General features: G+C 40.1%; 1 protein-coding gene across 1 annotated transcript; it reads left to right on the forward strand.

Annotated features, from left to right (window-relative positions):
• The first annotated feature begins 245 nt into the window (after positions 1 to 245).
• On the forward strand, positions 246 to 8,058 carry LOC308423463 (eukaryotic translation initiation factor 1A). Its single transcript, XM_080920154.1, has 2 exons — positions 246 to 301; positions 6,330 to 8,058. The coding sequence occupies exon 2, from the start codon at positions 6,528 to 6,530 to the stop codon at positions 6,960 to 6,962; it is 435 nt and encodes a 144-aa protein (XP_080776280.1). The 5' UTR covers positions 246 to 301; positions 6,330 to 6,527; the 3' UTR covers positions 6,963 to 8,058.
• The last annotated feature ends 2,217 nt before the right edge of the window (positions 8,059 to 10,275 follow it).

The raw sequence follows: 10,275 nt of genomic DNA on the forward strand, positions 1-10,275 counted from the left end.
TTTTGGCTTTTGGTTTCTTTAACGAAAGAGGCAGGGTGGGCTCCAAGCTGCTGAGGATTAGTAGAGGGGTTTTCTGAGAACGAAATAACCGGCAGGTAGGAGTGAGGCAAGGCCTAGAGTAAGGGTTGGGTGGGGCGTATAAATCCAGAGCCGGAAGTTCACTCAGTGGCCTGGGGCACTTAAAGCTTCTGCTGGAGTAAATGGTAAGGAGGCTTAAGGTCACATTCTTTTCATATCTTCCAGACTGGAGAGACTACACCTTCCTGAGAACCAGGCCAGAAGCAGACGTATTATTTTGTAGGTGAGTGGAAATAAAACTGAATTTCACAGTGAAAAATGGAGGTTCTACTTTCTGACTGTGATCTTAGAGCTTTGAGTATGGAGCTGCTAATGTAGAGATTGTCCAAGGCCTACGATTGAATCCCCAGAGCTACAAGGGTGTATGTATGTGGGGGTTGGGAACCACCCTTTCTTCATAAGATGACCATACAAATAAACAGAAAAGAACAAATAAGATTAAAATCTCAGTGCAGTATGGAGGGTTTGAGAGGGAGGAAAAGGGGAGAAGGGAACTAATATAACTAAAATGTCAATATTAAAAGAACCACACACAGTTCGGTATCACTTTTCATACTATAAATATTAATCACCAAACAGGCAAAACTTCCAAGTACGGAGGTGCTAGACATGTGCTGTCTTTGGCAACCACTGTGGGGTGGACCTAAGTAACAAAATGGAAACTAATATTATATAATACTTGTAGCCTGGAAGTTTCACTTTGAAAATTTTATACTGTACTCTGTATGTACACTTTGGAGTATTTACTTTGAAGCTGTGATTCTCAGAGTATCTTCTGAAGACCCCCCACAGCCTTCTGAAAAATCTTTCAAAGGGTTGTAGTTGTTCAACCAAAACAGCATAGCAGACCAAAGGAGGTGAGCACTCAGTGTTCTATGAATCTAGATTTATAAAAATGTAAAGCAATGTCTTTACTGTCATTTAGTCTGAGAAATGTAGTTACACTTTATATTTAAGATGTATTGCCTATTTATACTGGAGTGACTTGTATCCCTTCAGACACAATTCCAAGATGTCATTCCCATCCCTGTTAATAACACTTTATTTGGAAGTTTGGAAGACTTGGCAGTTGTAGTTAATCTCTAGAAGAGATTATCTTAAATTTAGAGGGAGCACTAAATGCAATGAGTAGACAGAAGATACTTGATAGAAAAGAACATAAAGGCACACACATAGATTGAGGTGATGTGTGAAGAAGCCAAGGAAAACCAATGTTTATCCATAATCAAGGGGAGCTAGGACAAGCTCTGCAGAGCCTCCAGCCAGAGCCTTCATTTCAGCTGTCAGAGAATACTATTCTATTTTTAAGCCATTGAGCTTGTGGTTATTTGTTGACAAGATATAAACACATGAAATGTGATTAATGGGTTGTTATTTAGTAAGTTTGTCAGATATACTTAAGTGATTGTGATAGACCCAATATTCATCACTCACGCAGAAATGTGGAGGACGTGGTTGATAGCTGATGCCTGCCTTCTCTCTGCCTTTTTCTTTTTAAGACTTATTTACTTATCTTATTCAAGTACACTGTAGCCGTTTTCAGACACTCCAAAAGAGGGCATCAGATCCCATTCCAGATGGTTGTGAGCCACCATGTGGTTGCTGGGATTTGAACTCAGGACCTCTGAAAGAGCAGTCAGTGCTCTTAACCACTGAGCCACCTCTCTAGCCCAGATGTCTTCTCTCACTGCTTTCCACTTGGGTTTTTTTGAGACAGGCTTTCCAGATCCTCACAGATTCAACTCGTTAGGCTGGCTAGCAAGCCCTCAGGACCCCCCTGCCTCTGCCTCTGCCTCCCTAGCTCTGGGATTGCAGGGACAAACACAAACAAATCCTGGCTTTTCTGTGAGTTCTGGGGACTGAACTCAGGTCCTCATGCTGATCCATCACCCCAGACAGGCAGGCAGACAGACACTTGGAGTCTGAATTCCTAAATCTCTGAGTACTTTTACGGGTTATAATTTTCCTACAATGAATTTGAAGTTCAAAATTTGATGTGTGACGGTACTTGATACAAAGCCACAAGGAACCCTGCCATTGCTTATTTGCACAGACCACATTTGTCTCAACAAAGCAGAGGACCAAAAGCCACTAGTTCTCAGAAGCTACCAATAATGGTTGAGGTGGAGACTATGGAAGAGATCTCTAGAAGCCAGTCACTTAACTAGATAGTTAAGTCATCAGAAAGTGTGATAGTCAGACCACGTTGCTCATATATGTAGAAGTTCCTCAGGATGGCAGAGTTAAGATTTGGGGTTATGAGCCTGATATTATAAATCCACACTTGAAAGGTTTGTATAACAAAATGGATTTGAAGGTAGTGAGAAACGGCTGCCTTGATATTTCAGAACGCCTCATTGCCCTAACAGCATTGTGACCACTAGGTGGTGCTGTTCACTTACCAGATTTCTATCCAGGCCTAGAAGCTTCATTATTCTGCTTTCTGAGATTATAGACTTAACACAGCTGAAACATTGGAACAGAATTTACTAAAGATACCAGAATAACAAGGGAGAATGAAGTGTGATTAGGTAATGGGTAAAGAACACTCACAGTTGCTTCGAGAGCATTTCGGCATTTTCCTAAGGCAATTGGGAACCATCGAAGATATCGAACCACAAAAGGACCTAATTAGAGTTCTGTTGTTAAAAAGAACATTCTTGCTGCAAAAAGATTAGAGTTACACAAATATGGAAATAAGATTACTCTGTCAGCAAAAACACTATGTCAGTAGTGGCTGATGGCCGAGTGTCTGGTGATGCAGGGTGACTGGTAACCCAGGAGAGGTTGTGAGTCAGTGTAGAGCTGGGACCAAGTGTGGGTAGAAATGCTTAGAACAGTGTGGAGTGGTAGATGAGGCAGAAAGATGCCGTGGACACAGAAGAGTCTACTCCTTTTAGGGGAGAGCAGAAAGCAGTTTCTTGGAGAAGTGTAAGGTATCATTCTATAATCACTAATATTTTCTAGACACCATGCTAAGTGTTATTACTGTGGTATCTTCCTCCATTTTCTAACACTTCATAGAAGATAGAGATCTTAGTTCTTGTTCCTGTGTTTGATACATAATAAATGCTCATCTAAATTACGCTAATCCTGCTTTTGTTTGATGTATGTGGTAATGCTATTTTAACCACTATAGGTACTAGGCTTTTATAGTATGCATTTACTAGGCTATCTTGTATCACACCAGATTGGTTATCGTTTACTTAAAGCGCTCTATGTATTGGAAAGCAAACTACATTGTCAGCTGCAGGTAATTGTACACACATTCTGGGTAGGAAGCAGCTGAAAAGTATCTTGTTCTAGAGATTTCCTGGTAGTTTGCATGAAATGTCCTTCAGCCTATATTGGACCTGGGTTAGGGACAGCTGAGATAAATGTAGTAGATAATGCATTTTCATTCAGTAGAGCCCAGTTAAGAGTGGCCTTTGAAAGGCTGCTGTAACATACTGGAGTTACAGGCGTGCTTGTAGTGCTTGTATACGGTGCATGTATACAGTGCTACTTAACGATTTCATTTCAATAGACCCAAATTAAGTGTTTGTGGAAAGTTGAAATTTTAATTTCAGAGGCTTTGTTGTTCATTTCGCAGTAGGGTCTTTAGCCTCAATTTTGCTGAATTTTCTTGCCATCATGTCAAAGAGTGGCTAAAGTGGCTTAGGTGACTGCTGTGCACAAAGTAGGTTTGTGTTGCAGCTAAGGTGGGTTGCTCGCTGACTTTCCACAACCCACTGCCTTTACTATACGCTTGAAGTAAGCCTGCTCTCAGTCTGAAGCAAAATGACACCAGAGTTTCAAATTTAGCAGCTCAAAAAATAACTGGACAAAGTCCCGGGAAAGGGCAGTCAGGGACTTAAGAGACTTGGCACATCTGTAAGAGGAAGATGATTACTTGACGCATGCAGAATTGTAGTATCAAGTATGTTCATATTTTGCTTCTTCATACTCACCATATTCCATTTCCAGCAGATATGATCACAAAAGCTAGTTTCCCCAACTCACACTGGATTTTACTGACTGAACTTAGGCTAATTGTATAGGTTGAAAGAAATGTCTTAATACACTTGTGTCTCTTTGACCAAGAGTTAGGTTGGGCATTTTTTCCTTTTCACTGGCCCCTCCATGGTGCTGAACAGTATAATGAATGTGCTTGTTTTCTCAAGATTTGTTTGCTTGTTCTTCTTGGGGCCCAGGAAGAGTATGGCTAGGACTATTAGTTTCACAAATTGAATACGACTCTGGTCTCTGCCCCTTAGGTTCCTCCACAGGAGTTGGGGGAATGAACTGTACAAGCAATTGCTCTACAGGGTCAAAGTTAGAACACAGTTCTGTTTAGCTATCATGGAGTCTTTCCCACTGCCAAATGGAGACATAAGAAACAAACATTTCTGCCCCAAGACACACAGCTTGACAGAGAAGAGAGAAGTTTTAATAACATACAGGCAGGCATTCAGGCACGTGATGGTAGGAGTAATGTACACAGTGCTATGACAAATTAAGAGACAGTAAGTTCACATTCCTAATATACACAGCTTTTGCTAAGTGAAAAGAATAATACTGCATCATCAAAACACGTTTTTTTAAAGCATCACATGATCTCATGAAAAAAACTGGGGAAAGAACAACCTAAGTTGTTTTCCCACTGTATAGCCCCTTTCCAACAATGTGATACTAAGACATTTAGTTAACTGTCTTCTTAGAGTCACTATGAACTACAAACAATAACAGATAGTGCTTACCTCATATTTGTAGGGCCTGGAGACCTACATATTGTGTATATAAATAAGAAAGTTTAAATCATTAGATATAGATCAAATGCATTTTCTACCAAGATTTAGTTACCTTTGAGAAAGTTGGTAAATGGATCATAATGATATACAAAGTCATATGGGTATGCAAAGACCTCAAACAGCCAAAGGGGGTGGGTGAGGAGCCCTGACTGAGAGACTGGTAACAGGTCTCATAGCTACAGGCAGTTTGTGCCAAAAGCTAAAAGTGTCAACAAGGGTGTCAGAATTTCTTGTCCAAACATCTTAGTCTTGTTCCTTCTTTCACTAAGTATGAGACTCTATTGTGTGTCATCCTAGAGAATGGCACTGTTCTCTGTGGTGGGCTTTGATATTTCATGTTTATAAATAATCCCTCTCTTCGTATTACCCAACTTGTCTGCACCATCTTTTCCCCAGTGAACCCCTGATTGGCACAGTGATTTCATACTGTAACTTGCCTGAGAAATCAAAGTAGAATCTTTGAAGTAGCATCAGACCCTAGATTGTGTTGTGTAATATTTGAGGAATTCAGGGGGAAATGGGCACTGTTGCTCAACTGTCACTGCTGCTGACCTGGAATGACAAGGTATTAGGAAATCAAGTAGCTTTGGAACTTTATTGCTACAATGATAATGCTTTTTAAAATATTGTCTCCTGTGGGTTATTCTGATGGCACCCTGGGGATCATAAGCAGGGGAAAGGACACATGAACTAGGCAGACTTAATGTAAATGTGGCTGTAATGTATTTTCTTGCCTGTAGAGCAGAGCGATAACTGAGTACTGTGCTTGGGATCTCACTAGATTGCAAGGATGGCAGCACTAGTTAACCCTTCAGTCCTGTGTTGCTGGTGTCAATGGGAGGACACATAAAGGAATTGGGTAATGGGACACTGGAGTAGCACAGGGGCCAGTGACATCACAGCCACATGTCACTCTGTGTGGAGTCCCATCTCTACCCAGTATCTGGATTGCTAAAGAGTGGAATGGCTACGAACCACATGATTCTAAGAGCGGGTGCTCGTAGAAGGCTATTTATACACTGTGGGATATACTGGGCCATAAAGACTGAATACATTCCAGGGAATTGGTAATAAGCAATTTCTTTTTCAAAAATTGTAAACTATTAAAAGAAAGCAGAAAAACTTGTTTATTTTTTTAAAAAGATTTTTGTCTTATATGTGTGAATACACAATCACTGTCTTCAGACACACCAGAAGAGGGCATCGGATCTCATTATAGATGGTTGATGCAAGCAACAGTTGGGTGCTGGGAATTGAACTCAAATGTGAAGCCATTCTTCCTTGGCACATACAAAGAAAATGGAGTAGCTCAGGTCAAGGCTGTTGCTTCATTAGATAGAACAGTCTGTGGCTAGGCAGAGATTAAAGGACAATATTCCAAACAACACAGTGTAACCCAGAACTGGCTCAGCTTGTGCACCACAGTCACATCATATTTACAAAAATATTTTGTTTTTTCAGCTATCAGGAGCCAGGACTCTGGAACGCTGTTTGCTGCTGTGGATTTTCTGTACTGACAGGGCAGCCTCATAGTTGCTTCAGATCCACCAGTTAGATACTTCCTGCCGTCCATCCTAGTAGTGTGGTAGCTTCTGGAAAGGAGTTACTGCCACTGTCAGCAGGAATCCTCACCCCACTCCTGTGGTTGTCCTCTCCATCATGCCAAAGAATAAAGGCAAAGGAGGCAAAAACAGGCGCAGAGGTAAGAATGAGAACGAGTCTGAGAAGAGAGAGTTGGTGTTTAAGGAGGATGGGCAAGAGTATGCTCAGGTGATCAAGATGCTGGGAAACGGACGGTTGGAAGCAATGTGTTTTGACGGCGTGAGGAGGCTGTGCCACATAAGAGGAAAGCTGAGAAAAAAGGTTTGGATAAATACCTCAGACATTATACTGATTGGTCTTCGAGACTATCAAGATAACAAAGCTGACGTAATCTTAAAGTATAATGCAGATGAAGCAAGAAGTCTGAAGGCATATGGAGAGCTCCCAGAACACGCTAAAATCAATGAAACGGACACATTTGGTCCTGGGGATGATGATGAAATCCAGTTTGATGATATTGGAGATGATGATGAAGACATTGACGATATCTAACCTGACCTAAGCATGTTACATTCCAAGTTTTCTGAAGATAGCGCTACACATTTTGGGATCTTGACCTTCAGCTGTTAAGTAAAGCTTCATTTGGCATGTGTATGACTTGTTAATGCAAATTGATGAATTTTAATTTTGAAGTATTACATTTCTTTGAAAACCAAAGATGTTGAGTTATCTTAAAGTGACATGTTGACACTTTGTGCTTACGGATATCACTGAACTCAGGGCACAGCAGTGTGCACTGTTAAGAGACTGGACTGCCTTTCCATTTGTGACACTTCATTTTTGACCCATGAGTGTTTTTGTCAGTAGGTGACCATTGTGGGCTGAAGTGAGTCCTAGTTCAGCACACACCTTTATAGTACTCATCTGGCTGCATTTGAGACTTCTCATCTGACTTACAGATATGTAAGTCTGCATGTGGAGTCAAACAGAATATGGCTGTTTTTGTATTTGTGGAGCCATGCCATTTTATACTTCCATGTTCTATACATTCGTTTTATCCTTCAAGTTGTTGCCACCCATAAAAAGGTATCTTACAGTGCAGTTTTCAGATTTCATGGGTAGCAATTTTTGAGTTTTAAAAATTAGTCATTGCAGAAATTACTTAGAGATAATCCATTATCTTGACTTTAGATATAATAGTTGACAATGCTTATATATAGTTTTACTTTTCTAAGGCATACCCAAAATACAGAAAATGAAAATAAAAAGAGAAGTAAGTCTGTTCTGATACTCGCATAGAGAAATTTTCAAAGAAGATAATTGTTTACACAAAATATTTTTTACTTTGCAAAGTAGGTTGTTTGTGTTAAGTCATTTCCCAAAAGTTAGCTACTGTATTGAGGCTTTGGATAGTTAATTACCATGTATTGATTAAAGTTAGTTATATAATTGTGCAAGCAAAGTTTTCCTTAAACTAAGCTTAGGTTCAAGGAGAAGGAGCCACAGCGTAATGAAAAGATGGTTCCTGTTTTCTAAATGGAGGAATCTAGAAACAATAAAAATAAGTTGGTATAAAAACATTTTTCTTTTTAATACATTCATTATATCTCTGGTATAAAACAAATAAATGACTGGATGATTTCTAGTATATCATGAGAGGCTTTTTTTTTTTCTTTTTGTAAATTAGACTCTGGGATTTGAGATAAAACTTAACTATATTCCCATTTAAGTGATTTAAGTGATGCTGGTTATTAGGGTTCTGCAGTTTAACCCTTGCTGCTTAGGAAGTAAGTATAAACTTTGTCAGTCCTCAGATGCCTTTTTAAGGAATTTTTCAGGTTTTATTCTAGACACCTTCAAATGGTGCCTGACCATGAAAACAAGTGTTCACCTTTAATTTTGTTTTCCAGTTAGCCCATGATAATTAATATAGCTTAAGACAATTCTCCAGCCAGGAAGAAAGAAGGGCAAATAATTTCCTAATCACTGATTGGTGGATCTCTTCTAGATGTTGATGTAGATCTTTGTAAAGGCTAATTTTATAAACTGAAACTAGACATAGTGCCAGATTAGAGACAGATCCCATGGCCCCAGAAGGACAGTGTGTCTTTAGAAAGAGAACACATCACTGGACCTTTTTATTGCTCTACACAGTGTATCAATATATTGTTACTTAAGATTTATTCCATTGCTACTGTAAAATTTTAGTACAGAATGAAAGGTAGACCATAGGCCAGTTAGCTTGATGCATTCAGCAGCAAACAAAAGATTGTCCCAAGTTAGGATGTGAAGACCAGTGCCTGAAGATGTCCTCTCGGTCCACAGCATGTACTTACCATATACACATCAGACATGCACAAGAGTTACACTTGGATATAGTATCGTGTCTGTCATTGCAAACTATCAGAGGCAAACACTGAGGTATTTACAGTTCCTGTTTCCTGCTTACCAATATCTATATTTTTTCAAATTCTAGTTGAAGGAATGATTCTTATAACACGAGTGGTTTACACTGTTTAACTATATGTTGACAGAAGTATTAGAATTAAAATGACTTGTAGTGGATAAATATTTAAATGTTTCTTTTTCTTTCCCACAACTTTGTCATACTACATTCCTGCCTCCTGAGGGCGCTCTCAAGCCCTGCTTCTTGGCTCAGCTTTCCTTAGTTTCCCTAGCTGGCTACAATGGCTACGCCAGATTCCTTGAAGATCACCAGTCAGATACTCTAGCTTCGGAGTTCTTCACCCCAATGCTAGTGTTTTCCTTATCAGTCCACAAAAATAATTCTGGTGGGTTTATCCCAGGCTGTCCCTGAAGTAGTAATGCTCCTACCCCACTATGATTTAAAGTTTATTTCTGAATGATAGCTTCAATGTGCCCTTAGCAATTTCTTATTCTTGTGTGATATTTTAGTCTTCAATACCTCAGATTTTATCCATATCTGTCTTGGAAGTACCCAGTTTTCTCTCATCTCTCCCATGTTTAGATGGTATATTGCTGTCACTGTTTCACAAATACTAAAGTTTGTATCATCACGACAGACACCAGTAGGAAACACTAAAACTTGACTATTGAAAGTTGTATTTTACTCAGAGCTGGCAGTCTAGAGAAGGAAGTGGGCTAAGACCTTAAAAGAGCTGCATCTCTTTTCCAAGGCATAGGTGTTACAGGGAGGGCTGACCACTCCTCTGCTGAGGTGATTAGCCAGGACCTTAAGATGTATTAGCTGTTGCCTCCTCCTCTGACACCTTTCCTGTTCTCCGTGGTCTCTGGACTCCAGGCTGAGGCACTTGGTGAAACACTTAGTTTGGCCTTGGCTAGTGCCACCTGTTGTCCTCCAAGACCATTGAATCTGGGGGACAGTGAGCAGTGCTGTAAGAACAGCCCATTACAGTGTCTACCTGCTAAGCTGTGAAGAACATGAATGCAAATCCCTTCTTACAGCCTGAAGTACAAATGTTTCCTCATAGTGTGGAATACTCAGGCACCATCAGTAGGATTTTAAAAATACATTTCTTAGTGATTTTTTAATTTTTTTAACTATCCTCCTGGTCACCCCCTTCCCACAATGGTTTTGCTTTTCATTGTCATGTTTTTCTGTTCTGTGTTCGAAAAGCCACAGTCTAGGATCCATGCTACCCTGTTTTTCTGATCTTATGCAAATGAGGGGTGTAGTGGACAAGATGGAATGCAGTTTGGAAACATGGTAAGGTAGCAAAGACCTTCAACCACACAAACTCTGCTCCTGCTTAGCAAAGTATTATGCTTTTGATTTTACTAAGCAGATTGGAGTCACTGTACAAGCAAACCCCTCCCTCACCTCCACCCCCAGCCCTGGCCAGCTACAGATGCATCTCAGCTG

Source organism: Micromys minutus (assembly GCF_963924665.1).
Source record: "Micromys minutus genome assembly, chromosome: 8".
Taxonomy (NCBI): domain Eukaryota; kingdom Metazoa; phylum Chordata; class Mammalia; order Rodentia; family Muridae; genus Micromys; species Micromys minutus.